General features: G+C 44.8%; 2 protein-coding genes and 1 long non-coding RNA gene across 19 annotated transcripts in view; 2 read left to right on the forward strand and 1 right to left on the reverse strand.

The window, feature by feature from the left end:
• Positions 1 to 6,685, forward strand: part of LOC129137206 (uncharacterized) — an 80,905-nt gene extending 74,220 nt beyond the window's left edge. Inside the window, exon 3 of the long non-coding RNA XR_008539540.2 lies at positions 4,436 to 6,685. This is a non-coding gene — a long non-coding RNA (uncharacterized LOC129137206). The remainder of the gene's footprint in view (positions 1 to 4,435) is intronic.
• Positions 1 to 17,368, reverse strand: part of CCDC32 (coiled-coil domain containing 32) — a 46,197-nt gene extending 28,829 nt beyond the window's left edge. For 5 of the 17 annotated variants that reach the window (XR_010151606.1, XR_010151605.1, XM_054667376.2 and 2 more), the window contains exons 1-3: positions 16,571 to 16,700; positions 14,351 to 14,606; positions 8,796 to 8,952 (exon numbers count right to left, since the gene is read on the reverse strand). Coding sequence is in view for 13 of the 17 variants with exons in the window: in XM_054667376.2 (XP_054523351.1) it covers positions 8,796 to 8,952; positions 14,351 to 14,594 (401 nt within the window). In the remaining 4 variants the exon portion in view is untranslated. Of the gene's footprint in view, positions 1 to 4,692; positions 5,708 to 8,795; positions 8,971 to 14,350; positions 14,607 to 16,385 lie in introns of those variants that run through there. The other 12 variants (XR_010151607.1, XM_063794748.1, XM_063794744.1 and 9 more) reach the window with 8 other exon arrangements.
• A 3,519-nt stretch (positions 17,369 to 20,887) lies between these two features.
• RPUSD2 (RNA pseudouridine synthase domain containing 2) lies at positions 20,888 to 25,924 on the forward strand. The gene is made up of 3 exons (XM_510311.6): positions 20,888 to 21,532; positions 23,202 to 23,498; positions 24,991 to 25,924. The coding sequence occupies exons 1-3, from the start codon at positions 20,927 to 20,929 to the stop codon at positions 25,723 to 25,725; spliced, it is 1,638 nt and encodes a 545-aa protein (XP_510311.3). The 5' UTR covers positions 20,888 to 20,926; the 3' UTR covers positions 25,726 to 25,924.
• The last annotated feature ends 1,958 nt before the right edge of the window (positions 25,925 to 27,882 follow it).

A 27,882-nucleotide genomic window follows, 5' to 3' on the forward strand; every position in this document is an offset into this window, starting at 1 on the left:
GCAGACTAGAGGGGGCTGCAAAATAAAATACTTAAAAATTAGCTACTTAAAACCTGAAGCTTAGCTTATGGTGCATTGGTTATCTATTGCTGAGTAACAAATCAACCCAAAACTTAGTGGTTTAAACCATGACATTTATTGAATCTGCAGGGCTTTGCAGGGACAGCTTGTCTTTGTACCACTTGGTGTCACCTGGGACAGCTTAAAAACTGGGGGATGAAATCATTTGAATTACTTACTTATATGTCTGATGCCTGGGGTGGGAAGACTCAAACAGCTGGGACTCCCTGGGCTTCTCTACCTCTCTGTGGCCGACTTCTTACATGCCGGCTCACAACTACCAAGGAGCATGCTGAGAGAGAGAGAGAGACCCCAGGTGGAGTGCTTTTATGACCTTGCCTCAGAAGTCCCATTATTTATGCTGTACTCTATTAGCGAGGCAGTTACATAGGTTTGCCCAGGTTCAAAGGGAGGGAATATTGACCGAAGATCTCAGGGGAGGAGTGTCCACATCACACTGGAACATGAATGAGTGGGATGGGATACACTGATTTGGCCATCTTTGGAAAATACGATCTGCCATACATGATTCTACTTGTTCTGTAATAGTGAAAAAATAATAAGAAAAATTGAAGTAGAAAATAAAAACAAAGAAAAACCATTTCACATAGACATGTATCGCTGCCAAGTGTGAATAACTTGTCCACCCTCAATCACTTTAATTATGCCAAACCCATGGCAGCCATAACCTTCTAGATGTAAATCTCATCTTGTCACTGCCCCTCTTAAAATCAGCCATTAGCTCCCTGTTCTCCCACAATAAACTCCAAACTCCTTAACATGGTTTATAAAACCCTTCACACCTGGCCTTGTTTAGTAATTTCCACCCTCACCTCTCGTCTATCCCTCCTTTGTTCTTTGTGCTCCAGCTACACTGAACTACCTTCCATCCTCCAAGTTCCCTTTTGCTTTTAGGCCTTTGCACATGCTGTTTTCCTCTTCCAGGACTCCTCTTGGTCCCCATGCTCTTACTCTTCTATTTCCTCTCACTCCTATTCATTTCTATGGACTCAGCTCCCCTAACACGGCCTCTCTCCTACCCCACCCCAACTGGTCTAGGGCTCTCATATCTCCTTCCCATGTGCTCTCAAAGCACCTTGTGCTTACAACTTCCACAGAATTAATGAGGTAGGCTCTATTCCCCCCTCCATCATTCTATGTGGGAAGATGCCGTTCTGCTTTATTTAACACCATGCACAGTGCCTGGAACATGGCAGGGGCTCAACAAATATTGGTTAGATGAATGAATCTCTGCCTTAAATAACCTATTTCTGGGCTCAAGTAAACAGCCCTCGCACAAACCTAACATCCCAATGGCAGTATCCTATCTTGAGTCTTATAACTGATGTAGGGCCAAAGCTGGTTGGGATAATTTACAATTTTCAAGAAAACCTTGCCTGCTTCATGTGGCTGGGGCTGTTCTCAGCCTTGGAGGACTCCTTCCAAAACAGGGCCAGGGAGAGGCTCCAGGGCTTCCGTCTTCCAGCAATGGTCCTGGTGGGCAGGTCTGCTTGGAAGGGTGCACCTCGGCCACAGCTGGCGGGACGTTTGTTTACTTGCTGTGCCTGCAGCCAGGGCCTATTTCTGGATCAGGTATTGGATGCATGCCTGTGTCACTCCAGCCCTGATCTCGCCAGGCGCTGAGTGATGAGCATGTGTGTGTGCCGGGAGAGAACAGCAGCAGTCCCTTAGGTTATCTGCCTGGCTGCAGCCCAGCCTTCTCTGGGTGTACCAAGTCATTACGGCTTGGCCCGTGTTGGTGATTACCCTCCCCTGGGTCTAAGGCTTAGCACTAAATATTGCTCCATTTGCTCTAACTTGCTGTCTGTTTCACTAAGGAGGAAGAAGGAAGAAAGTCAGGGGTGATAAGTAAGATTCTACCAACTTACAAATCTTACTAGGTTGAGGAAGCCCTAACTGGAGTTCCTTGGAGTTTTCAGGGTCAAAGGAAAGAGATCAGCATTTTAGGCCAATACTATTTTTTCCTATGGTTAGTCCCATTACTAAAAAGGAACTGGAACATGAAGAGGTCACTTGACTTATTTGTGACCATTCAGTAAGCCACAAGACAGATAAAAGACAGCACCCAAGACTCTCAGTTTCAAATTTAGTGCCACTTCACTAGCCTAAGATAAATCTATATTAACAAGTTAGCTTTGGGAGCTAGTGTCAAATTTGGTTTTGATAAATGGAGTTTCCCCTTTTTTTAGAGCCATTGTTTACGCTGTCACCTCTAAATCAATTAAGAAACTATAGCTACAACTCACTGGGTTCCCTTCCGTGGAGTCGTGCAGAGCTCCTCTCACACCGCACCCAGGTTTACACATGGGCTAGAAACCATTCAACTTACAAACTCTGTTTCAGTTCCTCTAAAGCCATTCTCCACCCTCTCATATTCCAATTTCTGTTTCTGAGGTAGAAAATGGGAAGTAGGGAAAAGGCAAAGCTAGAATCTTGCCTGAATGACAGAAACACTATTTTTGGGTACAGAAACATTCTCTTACCGTCCCATGATCTGCACTTTGGGAGAGTGTTTTGGGACCTCATTGCTTTTTTTTTCTTAAACTGTTGTTTCTGAGGAAGAATAATTTTTGTTTGTTTACCATGCAGGGAGAATAAAAATTTTAGTTTTTCTTTCTTTAAAAAATCCATCCTGGCAGGGCATGGTGGCTGACGCACCTGTAATCCCAGCACTTTGGGAGGCCGAGGCGGGCGGATCACAAGGTCAGGAGATCCAGACCATCCTGGCTAACACGGTGAAACCCCGTCTCTACTAAAAATACAAAAAATTAGCCGGGCGTGGTGGTGGGCGCCTGTAGTCCCAGCTACTCTGGAGGCTGAGGCAGGAGAATGGTGTGAACCCGGGAGGCAGAGCTTGCAGTGAGCCGAGATGGCACCACTGCACTCCAGCCTGGGCAAGAGAGTGAGACTCCATCTCAAAACAAAAAAATCCATCCTGAAAGCCATCAGATGGCCCTGGAGAGGAGTGAGGCCTGGCATCTGAACTCCAGGTGGAGATGGCAGCCTGCAAGCCTGGATGACCGTCAATATTCTGGCTTCCTCAATGTACCCAGGGGCCACAGAGAGTCACTCTCTGTGTCACACGTATCCTGCCAATAAAATGCAGTAGGAATAAAGCGACTAAATCTACTAATAAAGGTGTTAACCCAGCCCAGACAACATGGCGAAATCCCATCTCTACAAAAAATATAAAAAATAAGCCGGGCATAGTGGTATGCACCTGTAGTCCCAGATACTCGGGAGCCTGAGGCAGGATCACCTGAGCCCGGGAGGTCAAGACTGCAGTGAGCTGAGACCGTGCCACTGCCCTCCAGCCCTCCTGGTGATAGAGTGAGACCCTGTCTCAAAAAAAAAAAAAAAAAAAAAGCTTAACCATTAGTCAATGAAAAGAGAGGAAAGGGCCAGGCATGGTGACTTGCACCTGTAATCCCAGCACTTTGAGAGGCCAAGGTGGAAGGATAGCTTGAGCCCAGAGGTTCGAGACTAACCTGGGCAAAATAATGCGACCCTGTCTCTACAAAAATTTTTTTTAAAAATTAGCCAGGCATAGTGGCACATGCCTATAGTCCCAGCTACTCAGGGGAAGCTGAGGCAGAAGGATGGATTGAGCCTGGGAGGTTGAGGCTGTAATGAGCCATGATTGTCACTACATTCCAGCTTGGGTGATAGAGTGAGGAGACCTTGTCTCAAAAAAACAAAAAAAAAATAAAGAAGGAAAAAAGAGGAGCAGCCAGGCGCGGTTGCTCATGCCTGTAATCCCAGCCCTTTGGGAGGCTGAGGCGGGCAGATCACCTGAGGTCAGGAGTTCGAGACCAGCCTCAACATGGAGAAACCCCAAATCTACTAAAAAAAATACAAAATTAGCCAGGCGTGATGGTGCATGCCTGTAATCCCAGCTACTCAGGAGGCTGAGGCAGGAGAATTGCTTGAACCCGGGAGGCAGAGGTTGCGGGGAGCCAAGATCGCGCCATTGCACTCGAGCCTGGGCAACAAGGGCAAAACTCCATCTCAAAAAAAAAAAAAAAAGAGGAAAGTATATTTGAATATTACAATAAAAATATTTGTATCACTAAGCAAGTATATGGAACCACCTAATTGGTTCCTATCCTTTTGGGCAAGACAAATACTTGATTTAGAAATGAGCAAACAATAGCTGAGTGTCGTGGTTTGCACCTGTAATTCCAACTACTCAGGAGGCTGAGGTGGGAGGATCACCTGAGCTCAGGAGTTTGAGGTTACAGTGAACTATATGATTGTACCATTGCACTCCAGCCTGGGCAACAAAGTGAGACCTCAAAAAAAAAAAAAAAGAGCAAATGTTCTCAAGATTTATTTATTCTATTTTTTCTTTTAGCTCCTCTCTCGATCGGAAGATTTTTTACAGCCACCCTACTGATCTTTAGGGATTTGTAAACTATTACCCAGGAAGAAGGCCCATGGAGCTAAGGCCTCAGAACACCAAAGTCTGGACTGTCTGAGGGCACATGCTAATAACAGGAGGCTGGCAAAGTGGCCAGCTCCCATGCCTTTGCATGCATTTGTCTTTACCTCCTGCTGCCTGGGAACATCCTTCCAGGAGCAATCGAGTCAACAGCACCACAGACACTGCTATTCCGTTGAGAAAAGTTTTATATGGAAACACATACTGATCATGAACACGATAAACAGGGAGGGAAGCTCGGGCTCAGCCAGGAAACCTGCCACAAGGAAGACGTTTGGAACTATCCAGGAGTAGTGTCAAACACTAACACCATATTTACAAGTCTAATTTGGAACCTGGCCCTTTTTAAGTGCAGGAGGAAGTTGGAGGAGAAGCCATGCATGAAGTAAAAAATACATATACACAGACATAAACACCCACATTTTCACACTTCTTTTGCCCATTTTTTCCACAAGGAACAAATGAGAGAAAGAAGCCCAGCCTCTCTCCCTGGAGTCCGTATACTTACTACAGATTTGTTAGAGAAGCCCCAGATGGGGCTTGGATTCAAGGAGCAGACTTCACTCTTACTGGCCCCACTCACGTGACAATTCACCAAGGGAATGCTTGGGACACAAGCATGAATGTCCAGAAGAGGCAAGAAAATATATGGCTCACTTAACTTACACATTACACATAAGAGGCCTCAGTTTCTCCAAGTACTTTCACATTTGATCTTTAGCAGACTTCTAACCTGCAGTGACAGAGCTCAGCCAAGCTGTGAGACACAGAGGAAAGCAGCATTTTGATCCAGTGTGCACTGGGTCAGTCACTTCATCCGAGACAGTCAGTCACACATGCCAGCCCCAAGTAAGTCCCTGGGGGCTTGCAGCTGTTTTCTTTGTGGAGTGGAAATTTGGGTTTTTTCCTTCAGTGGATTTCTCCCTGCTGCTGTCACTGAGCTCCACGCTGCTCGCTCTGGACCCGAGACAGCTGCTCGGCGTGTGTGTGTGTGTGTGTGTGTGTGTGTGTGTGTGTGTGTGTGTAATTTACTGTTCTGCTGCTGCTGGCTTGTCCCCGGCTGCTGGCTCGTCCTCGGCCACTGGCTTCTCAACCTGTGACTCTGGAGGAATCAGATACTGGACCTCCTCTGTGCTGACGGCTACTTTATCTGGCTGGAGCCACCTCTTGAAATGTTCCAAGGTGCTATGAAAGGGCAGAATAAAAGGGTGGCTGTGTCAGACCTCACTGATTAATTACTTAATGATTATCTCAGTTACTCAAACACTACCTTCCCGCCCACCAGCAATTTCTTCCTACAATTGTTTTTCACTGCTAAACTGGGGAGTACAAGGATACTCCTAATGGCAGCTGTGCATCCTGGCAGCTCTGCGCATAATTTACCCCATAGTGGGCACTTTGACTACAGGCAGCAGCAGGCCCCCTTCAAATGCAGAGCCTCTGAAGGCTTGATGAGAACCGCTGAAGAGTTTACGCCTCAGTCCTAAAGACCTAAAGATAGGTCTTTTTTCACTCAAAACAGGAGAGGAGAGAAATTGTCAAGGGGAAGAAGCACTCAAATAAATACCAAATTATTATTGAGGCAGAAATCTGAGTATCTTTTGCCTCTTATAGCTGAGGCAGTCTGGGACTCAATTACAGCACTTACTTGCACTAAGTGATTTTATTTTTGTGTGGGGTTTTTGTTTGTTTATTTCATCCTATAGCAAGTCCCTAAGATAAAAACATCTGAGCAGCAAATATTCCCCACAAGAGAATGACCACTATGCCAGAGGGCTGTCTTTTTGTCTGGATCTGTAGGGAGAGGGGAGATGTAATTGTCAAGTTCAAGGTCCCCTACCCGCCTTCCTTACAGGACCCTATACCCTAAAGCTATTAGATGTTCACAGTAAAATATAAATGACTAGAAATAATGTAAACCTTATTCTATGCTCCTCAATAGCACAAAGTCTTAACCTAAGAAAGAATACCATAACAGCAGATTTTAGGCATCTCTTGGTATATGGGGGAATTTATGTTTTGGATAGTTGGATTTCTCAGCCCATTACTCCCTTGCCAAAAGCATACCACAAGGAGGATCACCTACCTGGCCCTCACATACGTGAAGACCTATACAACCCCATTGTAAAATGGCCTCTGTTTAAAAGATAAACTTTGAAGAACTAGTGTTTCCTGGTGTTTGTTCTGGATAATGATAGAAAGAAACATTCCCACAGATGTAGGCTCTGGGGAAAAATCTAAATGTCAGAGGGCAATGAGAGCAGCTGATTGACTCTAGGGCTCACAGCTCAGGGGAATCAGGTGTGACACAGCATTTAATCTTCATTTACCACACTTTTCATCAAATTGTTCAAATTATTTCCATAGAGAAGGGAAATCTACATTATTTTACATATTGATAAATACATAGGAACATGCTGATCTGATTTCAGAGAAAGAGGATTTCTACTTGAAAATGACACAGGAGAAAGTTTTGTCTTTTCTTCTCAGAGCTGGAGAGAAGAGAGGTATTCAGGGGGACAGAATATAAGTAAATACCAAATTATCAGTGGGTCAGGAGTCTGCATCTTCAAATCTCCTACGTTTGGAGCAATTTAAGACTTAATTAGGTTGGACCTTTAGAGATAGAAAAGAGCAAAATGTATATAATTTCCTGAACCCTCAGAGGAGAGTTGGCCTGACCTTAGATGCTACGCTGATTTCTGAAGCATCTAGAGGCATGCTGATTAAGCGTTTGAGATAATGTAAGTGAAAGTATTTTACACATTTGCAAGTAAATGTACCTATGAAGTTTTATTCACATACTGTCCTGATTTCGGCAGCAGTACTTCTTCTGACATGATGGGATTCTCAACACCAATGTCCATATGTTGGAAACTCAAGTTAAATCACATTCCCCTAAGATCTTTTGTTAAAATTCAATTTTTTACTCCCCCCATTGATTTTTACTTTGAATAATATCTTACCAAACTCTAAAATTCTGTAGGAAGGATAATATTAGTAACAGCCAACACTTCTATAGTGCTTACCATGTGCTAGGCATTGTTCTATACCCTTTACAAATAGTAACTCATTTAACCCTCATAACAACTTATGAGGTAAGAGCTGATTGCTCCCATTTCACAGATCAGGAAACTGAGGCACACATAGGTTACTTACCCAAGAACATACAACCAGTAAGTGGCAGAGCCGATTTCCTGAGTGTCGAGCCCCATTCCTGCTCATTGTGGCAGGGCAGCATGCCCTCTCTATCTCTGCATCTAAACTACTTGCAGGTACTGTTCAAGTCCTGCCTCCCTCTATGGCAAAACACCAAAGCCAGGAGGGAGCTCAGCAGCCTCTCAATTCCCAAAGCACATTCTGTCACTTCTACTCAACTGGCCCTTCTCTTATTACTGCCTGGTATTGTTAGGTATGTCTTTATATATATTTGTCATCTGCCCTCAAGTAGTTTTGAGGACAAAAACAAATGGGTTTAAAACTTCCTTACACCATTCCCTCCATGACACCAAGCACAGTGCTATCACACAGTGGATGCTTAATAAATTCATTAATTTAGTCTACGTAAATTCATTGAGTGGCTACAATCTGACAAAAATTCTGTAAGGCAGGCCAGGTGCAGTGGCTCCCGCTTGTAATCCCAGCACTTTGTGAGGCCGAGGCAGGCAGATCACCTGAGGTCAGAAGTTTGAGACCAGCCTGGCCAACATGGTGAAACTCCATCTCTACTAAAAATACAAAAATTAGCCGGGTGTTGTGGCACACGCCTGTAGTCCCAGCTACTCAGGAAGCTGAGGCACAAGAATTGCTTGAACCCAGGAGGCAGAGATTGCAGTGAGCCGAGATCGTGCCACTGCACTCCAGCCTGGGCAACAGAGCGAGATTCCATCTCAAAAAAAAAAAAAAAAAAATCTGTAAAGCAGTGGAAATTCAGAGGTAAGAAGAGATGAAGAGATAGTTCCAGAAAATAATCTCTCTGAGGAGTAAATGGTTTTTCCTTTTGTTACAGTAACATGGTTTCCAAACCTCATGAGAAAGAATTCAAGAACATAAGAGAGACTGATTAGTTACTACTTTCTCAAGTTCATTGCATACTTAAAAATGAACACAATGGTTTATCCTTAACTCTATTCAATCTGTGACCAACATGTAGCTGCAGTATTTGCCTTTTGGCAAAAAAGTCTGTTCTTAAAAATCTACTGCTGGGCTAAAAACAAATAGAACAACTACATAAAGGATGATTTCAGCTGGAACTAGACGGGGAATCGATTACCTCTCATCAGAATCAAGTCCATCCACAAAGAACTCTGAAGCTAACTTCTCCTGGAGGAACCGATCCCAGCATTCCTTCTTGGCTTGGGCCAGAGTTCGAAGCATGTCCTTGGAAGTCACTTCCTGATTTAAACCTTTGATTCTTCTTAGCTTCTTCTCTAGAGAGAGAAGTAGAGCTTAACAAGGAAAATGAGCATGACATGAAATTTTAACTAAATCTAAAACTCAAAATACTAACTTAAAAAAATCTCTCACTGATGAGGACATCTACACTCCCTGCCAAAGAGGTCATTTTTTAAGGACAGATAAAAGAGAATTGAACATTCTTCCTTTTTCCTTCACAAAGTCCTCACCCTGCATTGTATCAAATAAATGTTTAACCCGAGAAAAGGGAAAAGCCATAGGTTCTCATAAATAAGTCAATGGCATGTTTTCTTTGAAATCACGTAAGCCCAGCAGGTATCTCTCTAAGGAATGCTTGTTTTCCCTGGTTTGACATGTGTATACTACTGTCTTTTTTCAACTCCTTGAAAATAATCTCTCTGAGGAGTAAGTGGTTTTTTCTTTTTGTTACAGTAACATGAAGTGGTTTCCAAATCTCATGAGAAAGAATTAGACAAAATGATGAAAGATCCAACGGTTCATTAGATATTAAAATTGACTTGATGAGAACTCAATAAGAGACCTTTAAAATCTCTATGTGTGATTAAATTCTTAATAAAAAGAATCTCCCAACATTTTTTAAAGTTGCTCAACTTGTGGCCTGGATGTTGGAGTCTAATAAAAACAAACGTCTTCTAATCCCGTGACAGTGCTCCATATGGCTTCTTGATGATAGAGGTTAAATTACTCTTGTTTGCATTTTAACTCTAATTGTTTAACAGATTTCCCCTTTCGAAGAATACAAGAAAGGACATCACCATTTACCGTCTGCCTTAATTTAGTTTGCCTTCAACTATAAGTACATAGGTAAATGATGGCATGGTGGGGTGGTGAACATCAAGCTTAGAACCAATAGAAACTATGATTTGCAGTTCTGTTTTCATTTCTAAAAAAGTCACATCAGCTAACACCCACTGATCAAAACAAATACCTTTTGTTCCTGTTATTACCACCATGAGCTCACCCATGTAAAAAAAACCTGCAGTTGATAAATGTTAAATATTTGCAGGGTTTGTTTTCTCCTTGAGGATATAAAAACGGTTAGCCATAGCATACATTTAAGTTTTTAATTATTGCTGTTATCAGTGGATTCTCTTTGATATAGGTTATTTAGCAATAAAAACAATCTTCATATTGTCTGGCCTCAGTTGTCAAAGTGGAAGGTACTCTTTTGGGCCGGAAAAGGTCTTCCTCTCTCTAAGTATGCTGAGTCCCTGGTCAGGTGTGATTTCAATAGGGCAGGCAGAAACAGGCACTAACACGTCCCTGTCTGCCGCTGTCTCCCAGTCCGTGCCATAGGCAACAGAAATGACTCTTATTTTCTTCAGAGATGAAAACTTCTTAACTGACTTTAGAAAAGATCATTAACTTTCCAAGCCAGTCTTCACTAATCAAAATCATCACTGTCTTCATTACACTTTTTCTTTCTTTCTTTTTTTTTTTTTTGAGATGGAGTCTCGCTCTGTCACCCAGGCTGGGGTGTAGTGGCACGATCTCACTCAGCTCACTGCAAGCTCCGCCTCCTGGGTTCAAGCGATTCTCCTGCCTCAGCCTCCCAAGTAGCTGAGATTACAGGCGCACACCATCACATGTGGCTAATTTTTGTATTTTTAGTAGAAACAGGGTTTTGTCATGTTGGCCAGGATGGTCTTGAACTCCTGACCTCATGTGATCTGCCCGCCTCGGCCTCCCAAAGTGCTCTCTCTCTTTCTCTTCCTTCCTCTCTCTCTTTCTCAACAAGGTCTTGCTCTGTCACCCAGGCTGGAGTGCAGTGGCATGATCACAGCTCACTGTAACCTCAAACAACTGCTAGGCTCAAGCAATCCTCCCACCTCAGCCCCCTGGTAGCTGAGATTACAGGCATCTACCACTTCAGGCTAATTTTTAAAAATGTATTTGTAAAGACAGTCTCACTATGTTGCCCAGGCTGGTCTCAAACTCTTGGCCTACACGTGACCCTCCCACATCGGCCTCTCAGAGCGCTGGGATTATAGGTGTGAGCCACCATGCCTGACTTTCACGAAAGTTTCTTAGAAGCCCTTGTCATACAGCACCAACAAGCCAAGGGATCTTGTTCTATAGCTTTATCCAATTGTTGCCTCTTCTCCTTATCATCATTAAACAGATGCTTTGGCTACCACATGCAGAATTTTCATCCCCTAGGCCATGGCTGCAAGCATTGCTATCCTATCTTTGGTGGCTTCCTGGCAAATTTCACATTACTCCCTATCTTTCTATCACTCCACCTATGTTTTTCTCATATCTTTTTCCTCCAGTACATCATTAACAAAATCCCTTTTGTTTTTGCAAGATATTTCTTAGCTATTATGCAAGCTCTCTTCTGACTCTTCTGTCTTTCCTCAGAAGCTCCTTCTACCTGAATTGCCTTTCCTTCCTCAAAAAATTATTCCCAGGTTTGTAGCTGATCTTCGACAAAGCATACAACAACACAAATTGGGGAAAGGACATCCTATGTAACAAATGGTTCTGGGAAAACTGGCTAGCCACCTGTAGAAGAATAAAACTAGATCCCTATCTCTCACCTTATACAAAAATCAACTCAAGATGGATATAAGACTTGAAATCTTCAAAATTCTAAAAGAAAACCTAGGAAAAACTCTTCCAGACATTGGCCTAGGCAATTTTTATTTTGAGATGGAGTCTCGCTCTGTTGCCCAGGCTAGAGTGCAGTGGTGCGATTTCAGCTCACTGCAACCTCCACCTCCCGGGTTCAAGCGATTCTCCTGTCTCAGCCTCCCGAGTAGCTGGGACTATAGGTGTGCGCCACCATGCCCAGCTAATTTTTGTATTTTTATTAGAGACGGGGTTTCACCATGTTGGCCAGGATGGTCTCGATCTCTTGACCTTGTGATCTGCCTGCCTCGGTCTCCCAAAGTGCTGGGATTACAGGCGTGAGCCACCGTGCCCGGCCTAGGCAAAGAATTTATGACTAAGATCCCAAAAGTAAATGCAACAATAACAAAAATAAATAAATGGGATCTAATTAAACTAAAAACTTCCGTACAGCAAAAGAAATAATCAGAGTAAACAGACAACCCATGGAATGGGAGAAAGTATTTGCAAACTATGTATCTAACAAAGGACTAATATCCAGAATCTACAAGGTGCTCAAACAAATCAAAAAGAAAAAAAAATCCCATCAAAAAGTGGGCAAATGACATGAATAGACATTTCTCAATGGGATTTGAGAAGATATACAAATGGCTAACAAACATATGAAAAAATGCTCAAAATCACTAATCATCAGCGAAATGCAAGTCAAAATGGTGAGCTACCACCTCACCCCAGCCAGAATGGCCACTATTAAACAGTCAAAAGACAATAGATGTTGGCATGGATGTGGTAAAAAGAGAATCCGTATACACTGCTGATGGGAATGTAAATCAGTACAACCTCTATGGAAAACATATGGAGATTTCTCAAAGAACTAAGAGTAAATCTACCATTTGATCCAGCAATCCCACTACGAGGTGTTTACCCAAAGGAAAAGAAGTCGTTATATCAAAAAGATACCTGCACGCATGTTTCATAATTCATAATTGCGAAGATATGGAACCAACCTAAGTGCCCATCGAGCAATGAGTGGATAAAGAAAATATGGAATATATACACCATAGAACACTACTCAGCCATAAGAAAGAATAAAATAATGTCTTCTGCAGCAACTTAGATGGAGCTGGAGGCCATTATCCTCTAAGTGAAGTAACTCAGGAATGGAAAACAAAATGCCGTACGTTCTCACTTATAAGTGGGAGCTAAGCTATGGGTACACAAAGGTATACAAAGTGGTATATTGGCCGGGCACGGTGGCTCACACCTGTAATCCCAGCACTCTGGGAGGCCGAGGTGGGTGGATCACGAGGTCAGGAGTTCGAGACCACTCTGACCAACATGGTGAAACTCTGTCTCTACTAAAAATACAAAAATTAGCCAGGCGTGGTGGTGGGTGACTGTAATCCCAGCTACTCAGGAGGCTGAGGCAGCAGAATTGCTTGAACCTGTGAGGCGGAGGTTGCAGTGAGTCGAGATCGTGCCACTGCATTCCAGCCTGGGCAACAGAATGAGACTCCGTCTCAAAAAAAAAAAAAAAAACAACAACCAAAAAAAAAAAAAAAACACAAAGTGGTATACTGGACTTTGGGGATTCAGAAGTGGGGAGGTTTGGAGAGGGGTGAGGGATAAAAAACTACACATTGGGTACAATGTCCACTACTTGGGTGATGGGTGCACTAAAATCTCAGACTTCACCACTATACAATTAATCCATGTAGCCAAAAACCGCTTGTACACCAAAAGCTATTGAAATAAAAAAATTAGGGCCAAGCACGGTGGCTCACGCCTGTAATCCCAGCACTTTGGGAGGCCAAGGTAAGCCTTATTCCCAGGTTTGGTTTTGTGAAACATGGATGAATCTCATGGTTGTTCCACAATAAAAGGATATTACAATTCTAAAGACTGCCCATCATCGCCCTAGACTGATATTTCTTTTTCCCCTAGCATGGGACAATTTGAATCTCTTTCCTGTGTTTGGAATCTCTCTAGATACTTATACTATGGCCACAGGACAGGGTACTGAAAATGTGTTCAGGAAATATTTTTAAAATAAAATGGCTAATGAGGCAGAATGAATCTTATGTCAATATGCTCCCATTCTCAACAATCAATCTATTTATGTAAGTTTTTCAAACTCCAGCATCAGAAATCCACATGTAGCCCTGGGGCCATCACATTTTCTTGCAGGATGGCATAAGGTTTAACCCTTTTGAGTTATTTGAATATATGGGCAACCAACAGTAGGCAAGAGGGTTCTACAGAATGCCAAGAAATCAAACACAGAATTTAGATGAACTGGGCAGAGGCAGGAAGTGACAAAAACTGTTTTAAGAGCTGTTCAGGTAGTCACGGCGGCTCATGCCTGTAATCCCAGCACTTTGGGATGCCGAGGCGGGTGGATCACCTGAGGTCAGGCATTCGAGACCAGCCTAGCCAACATGGTGAAATGAAACCCCATCTCTACTAAAAATACAAAAAATTAGCCGGGCATTGTGCCAGGCGCCTGTAATCCCAGCTACTCGGTAGGCTGAGGCAGGAAAATCGCTTGAACCTGGGAGGTGGAGTTTGCCATGAGCTAAGATCACGCCACTGCACTCCAGCCTGGGCAACAAGAGTGAAAGTCTCAAAAAATTAAAAATAAAAATAATAAAAGATCTGTTCAAGGAAAAGGGGGCTGCTTCCCAACAGCCGGCTTGAAACATCCCTTGGAATTATATCTGACAGATACATGTGACAGGAATAACAACAACACAAAAGAATAGGAAACCAAGTTTGATGTAACAGAACTTCAATATGCTTCCCTAGAGCCGTCAAACTTACCTAGAGATGCTAAATACACTTCTGAATCCTGCAAGGGAGCCCAAGGCTTTACAGCTGGCTGGACAGCAAAGTCAGCCACCTCCCTCTGGCCTTCACCTTCAGGGCAAGAATCCACAAAGGAGTCTGAGAACGCATTGTTGGCACCATCTTCTTGTTCAGGATTTGGCAGACAGGAACAAATTTCAGCCCAGAGATCCTGGCCAGATCTTGTGGCTGTAGAGTCAGCGCTCTCAAACATTTTCATTTGGAATCTGAGCTATAAAACAGAAGCTCAAGTGAGTTAAGAACTGGCTTTAAGAATACAGCATAAGGTTGGGCACAGTGGCTCACGACTGTAATCCCAACACTTTGGGAAGCCGAGGCAGTCAGATCATTTGAGGCCAGCAGTTCGAGACCAGCCTAGGAAACATGGCAAAATCCCATCTCTACTAAAAATACAAAAATTAGAAAGGTGTGGTGGCACATGCCTGTAGTCCCAGCTACTCCGGAGGCTGAGGTAGGAGGATCACCTTAGCCCAGGAGATAGAGGCTGCAGTGAGTGGTGATCACGCCACTGCACTCCAGCCTGGGTGACATTGCGAGGCCCTGTCTCACAAATAAATAAACAAAATCAAAATAAAAATGGAATTCCTACAAGCCATACACAAAAGGCAGATACTGTGATTCCACTTATATAAGGTACCTGAGTAGTCAAATTCATAGATACAGAAAATAGGATGCTGGGAGCTGGGAGCTGGGAGGTAGAAAGAATGGGGAGTTACTGTTTAATGGGTACACAGTTTCAGTTTGGGAAAATGAAAAAGTTCTGGAGGTGGATGGTAGTTATGGTTGCACAACAATGTGAACACCACTGAATCATACACACAAAAATAGTTAAAATGGTCAATTTTATGCTACATATATTTTAACACACACACACACACACACACACACGAATCTGTAGGGCATTTCCAGGTTGGACAACCAGCCTGCACTTTTCTCCAAAGATCTCCAAAATGCAACAGTTCTATCTCCAGTCAATTAAATTCTGTTTTTTTTTTTTTTTTCTTTCTTTCTTTCTTTCTTTTTTTTTTTTTTTTTTTTTTTGAGACGGAGTCTCGCTCTGTCGCCCAGGCTGGAGTGCAGTGGCGCTAACTTGGCTCACTGCAACCTCCGCCTCCCGGGTTCACGCCATTCTCCTGCCTCAGCCTCCCAAATAGCTGGGACTACAGGCGCTCGCCACCACGCCCGGCTAATTTTTTGCATTTTTTAGTAAAGACGGGGTTTCACCGTTTAGCCAGGGTGGTCTCGATCTCCTGACCTCGTGATCCGCCCGCCTTGGCCTCCCAAAGTGCTGGGATTACAGGCGTGAGCCACCGCGCCCGGCCCCTAAATTCTGTTTTCAACAGAACACAGACTAAATCTTCCACAGTTCCATATACATGAAGATCCTGCTTGGTAAAAAGCGTCTGTCAGAGAGTACTGTCACAATGCAAGGGCTGTGTGCTCAGCGCATGCAGTTCAGCCATATGTCTCATGCTCTTATTTTAATACAATCACTGAAAGGTAGGTATTTTCACCATTTTACAGATGAAAAAACAAGTTCAGAAGGGTAACTTGCTCTAGGGCACATTACTGATATGTGGGGAATCCTTGACAGGAAAACCAGATCTGTGCTGCTCCAGAATCCATGTTTTTATCGAATACCATCCTGCTTGTTTGGAAAATATAACGAAAGCAGCCCAAGCACGGGCAGGTAGGAAAAGCTACGCAAAGAGCCTGGAGGCTTTTATAACTATCTAGGCATATGAGACAGGCTGACACCTTCTTTCAAGAGGAGACTTAGAAATCAGGAAGGCTGCCTGAGGCAAGGTCTGAATAATGCCAGGAGACAGAGCCCAGCCAGCGTAAAGGCCGGAAGTAAAAGGGACGGCTATGACACGGCGGTCCTGGGTGAACTGATGTCTAGCGCTACAGTGAACCCCCAACCCGAATTCGTCTGAAGCCACCCAAAACCAAAACTTTGCTCACACCAGAGCCCCGCATGGCCCCTTACCCCGGGGCAGGGCGTCCAGAACCACGCAGGAAATTCCGGCGTCCAGATCCCAGGCCTCAGTCGCTCAGGTCTCTAGGGCTGTCTGGACGGGATGAATCAGGTCCCAAGGCCTCTATGTGGTATTCCGGGGCCGGGCCAGAGTGGGAGATCCAAAACGCTGGGCACCCCAGCCCCTCCTCACTTACCGTAACAGCTGCCCAGTAAACGCTTGGCTCAGCTCTGTCGCCTGTAGCCCGGAGGAAATCGGGAGGGGCGGAGTCCCCTAGTGACGGAGCCCAGGAGTCCTCCAACTACCTTCCCACCCGACGATGTTCTGTGCGTCGATTGGTCGAGAGGAGCTCAGCGTGGTGAAGAAGTGAGGAGCAGCAAGAGGCGAGCGGTGGACGGGGCTCTGGTTGCCGGGAAACGGTGGAGTCACGTGCCCTAAGCATTGCCCCTCCCCTCCCGAGGGCCAGGTTGATTCCTTGCAGATCCAGGGTTCCAGTCCCTGCTTGGATAGGGAAGTCGTTTCCAAGACTTTTGACTTTTCCTAGTCGCCGGAGCCAGTTCACCTCCTCCACAATTTTCTCTGTCGGTGTTTGTCTTCTAAAAATTTCACCCCTTCGTTACCCAAATTAGAGCACTTCCGCGGCTTCTTTCCTTACTCTCCCAGGAGACTCATGTCTCATTCATCAAATTATGAAGCTTTCCTTCATTCATTTAGTCAATAGATACCAAGCTCCTGCTGTGTTCTAAGCATTGTGTTAAGCGTGAAGTTAAGACACATATGACTTGATATAAGTCCTGGAGATCCTTACAGCTTAGTAGTGTAGGAAGGGGGTCCGCCATGGAGGCATAAAAGTTTACAAATAACAGTAAACAGTGATAGACAGCCGGGCGCGGTGACTCACGCCTGTAATCCCAGTACTCTAGGAGGCCGAGGCAGGTGGATCACCTGAGGTCAGGAGTTCGAGACCAGCCTGGGTGAAACATGGTGAAACTCTGTCTCTACTAAAAATACAAAAATTAGCTGAGCGTGGTGGCACATGCCTGGAATCCTAACTATTCGGGAGGCTAAGGCAGGAGAATCGCTTGAACCCGGAAGGCAGAGGTTGCAGTGAGCCAAGATCGCACCACTGCATTCCAACCTGGGCAACAGAGCAAGACTGTCTCAAAAAAAAAAGGGGGGGGGGGGTTGAGGATTATAGAGTATATGGTGGAAGTGTGGCCAGAGTACATAAAGGAGAGAGTGGTCATAAGAAGCGTATGTCAGAATGCTTTGTTGTTGTAGTTGTTAAAGGAGATGACCTTTGATATCCTTCAGGGGATAGATACCAGCTTGTTCATTGAGATCAACCCCTCCCCATCCCCAGCTTCCAGGATCAACACCAGTTACTCTCTCCCAAGAAACACGTGATGAAAGACATCAGCCAACCATCAGTAGCCAAGTAACTTGGCTGAGGAAATAGTTTTCACTCCAGCCTGGGTGACAGAGCAAGACTCCGTCTCAAAAAAAAAAAAAAAAGAAAAAGAAAACAACAACAACAAAAACAACTTGTTTTAGGATTACAGATGTGAGCCACTGCGCCCAGCTAAAATACAATTTAAAATTCAGTTCCTGGCCGGGCTTGGTGGCTCATGCCTGTAATCCCAGAATTTTGGGATGCTGAGGGGGGTGTGGATCACCTGAGGTCAGCAGTTCGAGACCAGCCTGGCCAACATGGTGAAACCCTGTTTCTACTAAAAATACAAAAATTAACTGGGCGTGGAGGCGCATGCCTGTAATCCCAGCTACTTAGGAGGCTGAGGCAGGAGAACTACTTGAACCCAGGAGGCGGAGGTTGCGCCACCACATCCGGCCTGTAATCCTAACACTTTGGGAGGCCAAGGTGGATGGATTGTTTGAGCCCAGTTTGAGACCACCCTAGGCAATGTGGCAAAACCTCGTCTCTACTAAAAATACAAAAAATTAGCCAGTCATGGTGGCACATGTCTGTCGTCTCAGCTACTAGGGAGGCTGAGGTGGGAGGATCACTTCAGTTTGGGAAGTCAAGGCTGCAGTGAGCCAAAATCGTGCCACTGCACTCCAGCCTGGGTGATGGGAGTGAGATCTTGTCTCAAAACTTGTTAAAATTTTAATTAATTTAAATATAATTAGCCACATGTGGCTATTGTACAGCACATGGCTAATGGTGATCCTATTGTATAGCACAGGATTGGAGAATATTACATAGTTCACAGAACCTCAAGGTGAGCGGAGAGTCAGGCTTTAGGTCTATACAGCCAGGAACAGTATCTGAATCTCACTGAGAGACTGCTCAGGGAACACCCCACAGCCACTGAACATCTATAGCTGGCATTATTCGTCGATTGGGTACTTGACACAAGAACCTCCCCGACTGTTGACCTCCCAGATTAGATGCCTCCAATGCTACCTTGTTAGACATGGATTTCACACTGAGCCTGCTTCCGCGGCTGTGTGCCTCTGAACCAAAGCCTCTGTCTAAGAGATAGAGCCCAGGTCAAATGCCTATGTCCAAGCTGCAAGAGAGTGTGGGAAGGCTCTGGCTTCTACCTCTTGGGGGCAGTAATGAAATGTGAGAAATTCCCCACCCAAAAGAAGGGTGTTCGGAAGATGCTGGATGTTTACAGAATATGACAAATGTCTACTCTACATGGTCTATGCCAGTGCTTCTCAAGCTTTAATATGCAGAAAAATCACCTGAGGATCATGTTAAAGTGCAGATTCTCATTTAGTAGGTCAGAAGGGGAGGAGGAACAAGATTCTGCTATGTTTTCTGTCTCCACAGTTTTGCCAGGCACTAGTCCAAGTATTTTACTTGAATTAACTAATTTAATTCTCCCACCCCAATCCTATGGAGCAAAGAGGCTAGCTAAGAATACATACTTTTCTTTTGGATAAGGTTCTGCTCTCACTGTAAATATCTGAATGAAATGATGCACTTGAGAGATGATGTCCCTCCTGTGAAGTAGTTTGGTTCTAACATACCCTACAATCAATGGAGAATTCTACCTCTTATTTCTGGAGGTAGTCAGGAATCAGACTTTTCAGCATATGGAGTTCTGCAGCTGTGGATACCTCAGCTGCAGTCCCTCAGTTAGTTTGGTGAGACTAATGACTTGAAGAAGGAATTTAGCTAAAAAAGATTTCCCTTTCTCCTCTCCAGAATACAAATGCCTAGGATAAGAATTAGACTGTCTTTTTTTTTTTTTTTTTTTTTTTGGCAAACTAACATTGAAATGCCTCCTTATTTGGAAGAATCCCACTCTGGATACCAAAGAGGGTTAGATTCTTGGCCGGGCGCGGTGGCTTACGCCTGTAATCCCAGCACTCATAATATAAAAATTAGCCAGGCGTGGTGGTGCGTGCCTGTAGTCCCAGCCACTCAGGAGGCTGAGGCAGAAGAATGGCTTGAACTCAGGAGGCGGAGGTTGCAGTGAGGTGAAATCGCTCCACTGCACTCCAGCCTGGGCGACAGAGCAAGACTCCGTCTCAAAAAAAAAAAAAAAAAAAAAAGAGGGTTAAATTCTTCCATCTCCAGGCACCCTGGAAGTGAGGGCTCAGAGCAATGAGGTTTGGCTGATGGAAGTCCTCCCCTGCAGGACTCTCAACCTTGGAAGAGGGACACAGAGACACAGGGAGATTTAGGGGTCTCCAAGGGGTGGCAGGGCTGCAGGAAAAAGAGTCCTTTGGCACAACATAGTGTCTTGTGTCTACTGCATCCCAACTGGGTTTCTTCCCTGACATGCCTGAAGCCAGGCTCTCAAAAGGCTTGGTTTCCCTTGATTTGGCCCTTTTTCTGAGCCTAGTCTCCAGTTGTCTCGTGAATTCTATGAGGCACTAATATTCTTTCCATAATTCTATCTCTGATGAAATTAGCCAGAGTTGGTTTATTTTGCACTTAAGAACCCTCGCAATATATCCTCTGATCTATTTGCAGTTTTAATCTCAGGATGGAAGCATGTGGGAGGCGAATGGGGATCACTAATCCTTCTCATGCTGTTAGGGGGAAACAAAGGTGTGAACACATTGCTTCTGGGGTGCTTGTGTGTGTTTTAAATACATATATAACAATCTTACTGAGATACAAGTCACATACTATAATATTGACCCTTTTAAAATATAGAATACAGTGGGTTTTAGTATATTCGCAGAGTTTAGCAATCTTTATTCTGGTTGTTAGTTTTTGTTTTGTCTTAAATAAAGCTCCTTTCAAGCGTTTCTTCAGACCCAAGGGACTACTCGGAATTTACACGACCTACTCCTGTCATGGCCTTTACACGGAGCAATTCCAAGGGTTTCCTTTATAAATAACGTCGTATCTCCCTAATAGGAAGACGTCTGAGTAAGGTCACTTTTGGTGAGACATTTACAGTCTCTCATCTCTACGCTCACTCAATTCACCTAATTTAATTCGAGCAGCTCACTCATTCGCTCACTCATCGCAGACCCCGCCTCGGGACTGGGCCTCCCTGATTCGCTGGGGCCGAGTGACGTCCTCAGATCGCGACCCTGGGAGTGGGGTGGGGGCAGCGTGGTTATGTGGCTGGACGGCCGCGGATGGCTCAGGGTTCTCGGACATTGGCGCTACGACCTTAGGCGCCCTAGCTTTACCAGGACTTGGAGTGGCTATAAGGGCCCAATGGCAGAAACAGTGTCTACCCAGGTTGGGACAGAGGGCGGGCTGAGGGCTTCGCATCAGCAAAACGGTGACGCTGGTGGCGACGCGAGGGTTGAGCCGTCCCCCGGGCCCCCGAAGCCGGCTGGCCGGGAAGTGGAGCCGGCCCCAGTAGGCGGGGAGCATCCCTCGGCTGCAGCCCCAGGCCCGGGCAAGCATAAGAAGCGGCGGGGCGCAACCAGGGAGCGTGTCGTGCCGCCCCCGAAGAAGCGGCGGACCGGGGTGAGCTTCGGAGATGAGCACTTTGCAGAAACCAGTTATTACTTCGAGGGCGGCCTGCGTAAGGTGCGGCCCTATTACTTTGACTTCCGGACCTACTGCAAAGGTCGCTGGGTGGGCCACAGCTTGCTGCACGTCTTCAGTACCGAGTTCCGAGCTCAGCCCCTGGCCTACTATGAGGCCGCGGTCCGGGCGGGCCGCCTGCAACTCAACGAGAAGCCGGTGCAGGACCTCAACATCGTGCTCAAGGTGGAGTCCTGATGGGGCTGGCCAGAAGCGGGCGAGGAAAAGGGGCCGGGTTTTGTTTTGTTTTGTTTTGTTTTTTAGGCTTAGTAAAGCATAGGTACTGGATTAAAATCATGGCAATTCTAAAGCGTTCTCGCTTCATTTGGAACACTATTTTAGCCCGTTTCCCACCTCCGCAAGTGGCCAGGGTGTCTGTGCTTCAGGACTCAGCCTGTTTATCCTCTTCCTCAAGGCAGCTTCCTTGTTTCCAAGGGACAGAAGTTGGAATTTTCATAATTCCTTTAAACACCGTCTTGTGGCAAGGGCACTGATCACTTTACCCTGTGTTGTAGATCTCTGTGCAAATAGTAATAATAGGGGCTATCATTTATGTCTCTTTACTGTGTGCTGGGCACAAAGTTAAACATTGTATGTCCACTAATTCTAATGACAGCCTTGTGAAGTAGGTATTGCCACTCCATTTTACCTCTGAGGAAACTAAGGAAACTCACAGGGATAAGGCTATAAACAGTGCCACTACCAAAGCCTATGTTCCTATAACTACTACTTAAAGTATTTAACATAGAGTTGTGAGATGTCAGGGATACAGACTAGAATTGTTTAGCCCAGTGCTTTGACTCCTTTAAAATTCCATCACATCTATGAGGTACCAGACACCCCTGTCAGAAGTAACACTGTTTACCTCTCAGTAACACTAGTTTACCATGGTTGTGAGTGGAGAAAAGGCGATTACAGCATTTGGGGAATGGATGGTTTTGGAGTAACTTGTTCCATTGATCAATCGATTTGCGTCAATATATCATACATTGACGAATTCCCTCTCCTATCCCAATTTCTAAAGCACAGATCTGGTCTAACCCTCACATTCCACAGGAAACAGAGACCCAGAAAAGATAAATGACTTGCCCAAGAGCATGTAGCGAGCCTGTGGCAAATCCTGGTCTAGAGCCCATATCCCTGGACTTAAGCCTTAGTTTTGTTTGTTCAAGATCGTAATAAGTGATGATTTATGGAGGTTTTTTCCTCCATTAAAAAAATTTTACCTTGATTATTTATTTATTTATTTTTTTGAGACAGAGTCTTGCTCTGTCGCCCAGGCTGGCGTGTAGTGGTGGGATCTCGGCTCACTGCAACCTCCGCCTCCCAGGTTCAAGCGATTCTCCTGCCTTAGTCTCCCAAGTAGCTGGGATTACAGGCACGTGCCACCAGGCCTGGCTAATTTTTGTATTTTTAGTAGAGACAGGGTTTGACCGTGTTAGCCAGGATGGTCTTGATCTCTTGACCTCGCGATCCACCCACCTCAGCCTCCCAAAGTGCTGGGATTACAGGCGTGAGCCACTGCTCCCAGCTAAAAAATTTTACCTTTGAAATACCTTTATTGTAGAGAAAATACAATTAGCAAAACCAAAAAACATTCATAATCTAACCACCCAGAGATAACACAGTTAACATTTTTGCATATGTCCTTCCAGTACTTTTTCAGTGCCAGCTATCTGCCTGTGTCTGTCTGTATTTTTACAAAATGAGATCACACTCTGCACACTGCTTTTTCAGCCCAAGATGTGCTTTCACCATTTTTCCATGTCAGTGAGGAACAGGGGAAGCTGGATATGAAGTTGACTGATTACAGGCTGCGGTCCCTAGGCTGACTTATTACCTATGTCTTTGACAGGACAATGATTTCTTGCGGAACACAGTGCATAGGCATGAGCCACCAGTCACAGCAGAGCCCATTCGCCTGCTAGCTGAGAACGAAGATGTGGTGGTTGTAGACAAGCCTTCCTCCATTCCCGTTCACCCCTGTGGCCGCTTCCGACACAACACAGTTATCTTCATCCTAGGCAAGGAGCACCAACTCAAGGAGCTACACCCCTTGCATCGGCTTGACCGCCTTACCTCAGGGGTGCTTATGTTTGCCAAGACAGCTGCAGTCTCTGAGAGAATTCACGAGCAGGTTCGGGACCGGCAGGTGAGTCAGGCTTTTGTCTCCTACAGGCCACTTCTTGGGCTCACGAATGCTCTGTGTCAAAAGGGCATCATGGAGTTCCGAAGTGGTCGTTCATATTTATCTGGCCATCCTTCCTACCTTCCTACCTTACGGCAGGTCAACACCTAAAGTGCCAAATGCAGGATATCTCATATGTTTCCAAAAAAATCTTTAGAGATGGCATACACTGCCTCTCTTAGTAGTTTGCTATTTTGAAGCTTTAAAATGCTGACAAGGCCAGGCTCACACCTGTAATCCCAGCACTTTGGGAGGCCGAGGCGGGCAGATCACGAGGTCAGGAGATAGAGGTCATCCTGGCTAACACGGTGAAATGCCGTCTCTACTAAAAAAAAATACAAAAAATTAGCTGGGCGTGGTGGCGGGCACCTATAGTCCCAGCTACTCGGGAGGCTGAGGCAGGAGAATGGTGTGAACCCAAGAGGTGGAGCTTGCAGTGAGCCGAATCGCGCCACCGCAATCCAGCCTGGGTGACAGAGTGAGACTCCTTCTCAAAAAAAAAAAAAAAACTTACCCTGGCATGGTGGCACATGCCTGTGGTCCCAGCTACTTGGGAGGCTGAGGTAGGAGGATCACTTGGCCATGGGAGGTTGAGGCTGCAGTGAGCCATGAGAATGTCACTGCGTTCCAGCCTGAGCTATAGAGCAAGACTCTGTCTCAAAGAAATAAATTAACATAAGAAAATAAAGTGCTGACAGGCTGAGTAAGGCTTTTAAGATTATGGGGAGAGCCTGCTTGGTGAAAAAATTCTAGATGTAGTTGGAAGAGTCTTGGGTAGAGGAGTTTAATGGTAATGATTGTTGTCCTGAGACTTGTAATTCTGGATCTGAATCATAATACATTTATTGAGTGCATGCTGTATACCAGGCTTAGTATCAAGCACATTAGAGCCTAACTTACTGAATGCTTATCACAGCCCAATGAGGTAAATGGTTTTCTTTTCTTTTCTTTTTTTTTTTTTTTTTTTTTTTGAGATGGAGTTTCGCTCTTGTTGCCCAGTCTGGAGTGCAATGGTGTGATCCTGGCTCACTGCAACCTCCGCCTCCTGGGTTCAAGCAATTATCCTGCCTCAGCCTCCCAGGTAGCTGGGATGACTGGCATGCACCACCACGCCTGGCTAATCTTGTATTTTTTAGTAGAGACGGGGTTTCTTCATGTTGGTCAGGCTGGTCTCGAACTTTCGACCTCAGGTGATCCACCCACCTCAGCTTTCCAAAGTGCTGGGATTACAGGCGTGAGCCACCTCACCCAACTGGTAAATGCTTTTCTAATTTCACATTTTCTAGATGAGTTAGTAGGATTTAGAGGTTAAGTAATGTACCCAAGATCGCAAAACTGGCAAATGGTAGAGCTGGAGTTTGAATTTTCTGACACTGGTCTTTATCACTCCACAAAGAGTTTGGACTCCATGAATTTAGGCTTTGTACTGACTTTCTCCCTCTTCCCTCCTATGTAGCTGGAGAAGGAGTACGTGTGCCGGGTGGAAGGGGAGTTCCCCACTGAGGAAGTGACCTGTAAAGAACCCATCTTAGTGGTGTCTTACAAAGTAGGGGTGTGCCGTGTAGATCCCCGGGGCAAGCCCTGTGAGACAGTGTTCCAGAGGCTAAGCTACAATGGCCAGTCCAGTGTGGTACGGTGCCGGCCACTCACAGGCCGCACACACCAGATTCGAGTCCACCTTCAGTTCTTGGGCCATCCCATTCTCAACGACCCCATCTACAACTCAGTTGCCTGGGGTCCTTCTCGAGGCCGGGGCGGCTACATTCCCAAGACAAACGAGGAGTTGCTACGGGACCTGGTAGCAGAGCACCAGGCCAAACAGAGCCTGGATGTGCTAGATCTCTGTGAGGGTGACCTGTCCCCAGGACTCACAGACTCTACGGCCCCCTCCTCAGAGTTGGGCAAGGACGACCTGGAAGAGTTGGCTGCAGCTGCCCAGAAGATGGAGGAAGTAGCTGAGGCAGCCCCTCAGGAGTTGGACACAATAGCCTTGGCATCAGAGAAGGCAGTTGAAACAGATGTCATGAATCAAGAGACAGACCCACTCTGTGCAGAGTGCCGGCTGGTGCGACAGGATCCCTTGCCCCAAGACCTTGTGATGTTCCTACATGCCCTACGCTATAAAGGGCCAGGCTTTGAGTACTTTTCACCAATGCCTGCCTGGGCACAGGATGACTGGCAAAAGGACTGAGGGTGTGGCCAATGGAGGGATTGCTTCTTGGGTTGTGACAAGGATGGGCTATAGGGCAAGGGCTGACCCCATGGGCTAGTACTTGGGGTTTGTATAGGAATGAGGACGGGCTTCTAAAGAGACCTGCTCATACTTGCTACCTCCTTCCAGTGGGAATTTGGAGACTTTTTGGTTTGTAAATATATCCCTTTTTCTAACATCTTTTGTGTCTGGTTTTCTTCCGGCTTCTTTTTTATTACTGATGTAAAATTCACATAACAAAATTAACCACTTTAACTAGCCAGGCACAGTGGCTCATGGCTATAATCCTAGTACTTTGGGAGGTAGAAGTGAAAGGATCACTGGAGGCCAAGAGTTCAAGGTTAAAGTGAACTGTGATTGTGCTGCTGTACTCCAGAGCCTAGGGGACAGAGTGAGACCCTGTCTCTTAAAAAAAAAAAAAAAAAAATTAACCAATTTAAGATGTACAGCGTAGTCACATTTAGTACATTCACAGTGTTGTACAACCATAACCTCATATATTTCCAAAACATTTTCATCACCCCAAAAGGAAACCTGTACCCATTAAGTAAGTGGTCACTTTCCACTCCCCTTCCACCAGCCTCTGGCAACCACTAATCTACTTTCTGTCTGTTTGGATTTGCCTGTTTATTCTGGACATTTTATATAAATGGAATGATAAAACATGTGACCTATGTCTCTGTTTCCCTTGGCATAATGTTTTCAAGGTTTATTCAACTTGTAGCATGTATCGGTACTTCATTCTTTTTTTATGGCAGAATAAGCTGTTGTATGGATATACCACGATTTGTCTATCTGTTCATCAGTTGATGGACATTTGGGTTGTTTCCACCTTTTCATTATTGTGAATAGTGCTGCTGTGAACATTAAATATGTTTTCAGTTCTTTTGGGTATATACCTCACAGTGGAATTGCTGGGTCATATGGTAATTCTTTGTTTAAATTTTTGAGAGTCCACCAAACTTTTCCACAGCAGCTGAACCATTTTATATTGCCACCAGCAAGCATAGGGTTTCAATTTCTCTACATCTTCACCAACATTTGTTTTGTTTTGATTATAGTCATCCTAGTAGGAGTGAAGTGGCATCTCATTCTGGGTTGTTAGTCTTTTTGTTGTGGAGTGTAAGTGTTCTTTATACATTCTGGATGTGAGAGTCTTAGCAAAAAGACTAACAGCCCAACTTAAAAATGGGCAAAGGATTTGAATAGACATTTTTCCAAAGAAGATATACAAATGACCAGCTAACATATGAAAAAAAAAAGCTGAACATTATTATTTATCAGGGAATGCAAATCAAAACTGTGGCATTAGTATAAGAATAGACATAGAGTGATGGAATAAAATCAAGAGTCAATAAATAAACCCATCCATCTAAGGTCAATTGGTTTTTGACAAAAGTGCTAAGACTGTTCAGTGGGGAGAGAATAGTCTTAAACAAATGTCTTTTTTCTTAAACAGTTCGTGCTGGGAAAACTGGGTATTCACATAAAAAAGAAAAAAGTTAGACCCCCACCTCATATACAAAAGTCAACTGAAAATAGGCCAAGGACAGTGGCTTACACCTACAATCCCAACACTTTGGGAGGCCGAGGCAGGAGGATCCCTTGAGGCCAGAAGTTTGAGAACACCCTGGGCAACATAGCAAGACCTTATCTCTACAATAAATAAATAAATCAGCTGCGTGCGATGGTGTACACCTGTAGCCCTAGGTACTCGGAAGGCTGAGGCAAAAGGATTAGTTAAGCCCAGGAAAAGTCTTAGAAGAAAATATTGGGGTAAATCTTCAAGACCTTAAATTTGGCAATGGGTTCTTAGATACAACACCAAAATAATAATCAATGAAATACAAAATAAATAAATTGCACTTTATCAAAATTAGAACTTTTGCAAATCAAAAGACACTATCAAAAAAGTGAAAAGACAGCCTACAGGATGGGAGGAAATTCCAGAAGAGGAATAGTTGGGTATATGGTAATACTAATTTATATTTTTGGAAGGCCTCCATACTGTTTTTCATAGTGGTTGCAGCATTTTACAATCCTACAAACAGTGCACAAGGGTCCGATTTCTTCACATCCTCACTAACACTTGTCATTTTTTTCATTTTTTGATAGTGTCCATCCTAATGGATGTGA

The sequence above is a fragment of the Pan troglodytes genome, chromosome 16 (assembly GCF_028858775.2).
Source record: "Pan troglodytes isolate AG18354 chromosome 16, NHGRI_mPanTro3-v2.0_pri, whole genome shotgun sequence".
Taxonomy (NCBI): domain Eukaryota; kingdom Metazoa; phylum Chordata; class Mammalia; order Primates; family Hominidae; genus Pan; species Pan troglodytes.

Bases quoted from the DNA above. Each gene is read 5' to 3' on its own strand.
- RPUSD2 (XM_510311.6), top strand. From the start codon at position 20,927: ATGTGGCTGGACGGCCGCGGATGGCTCAGGGTTCTCGGACATTGGCGC. The intron at 21,533-23,201 runs GTGGAGTCCTGA...TGTCTTTGACAG, and splicing joins ACCTCAACATCGTGCTCAAG to GACAATGATTTCTTGCGGAA. The intron at 23,499-24,990 runs GTGAGTCAGGCT...CCTCCTATGTAG, and splicing joins AGCAGGTTCGGGACCGGCAG to CTGGAGAAGGAGTACGTGTG.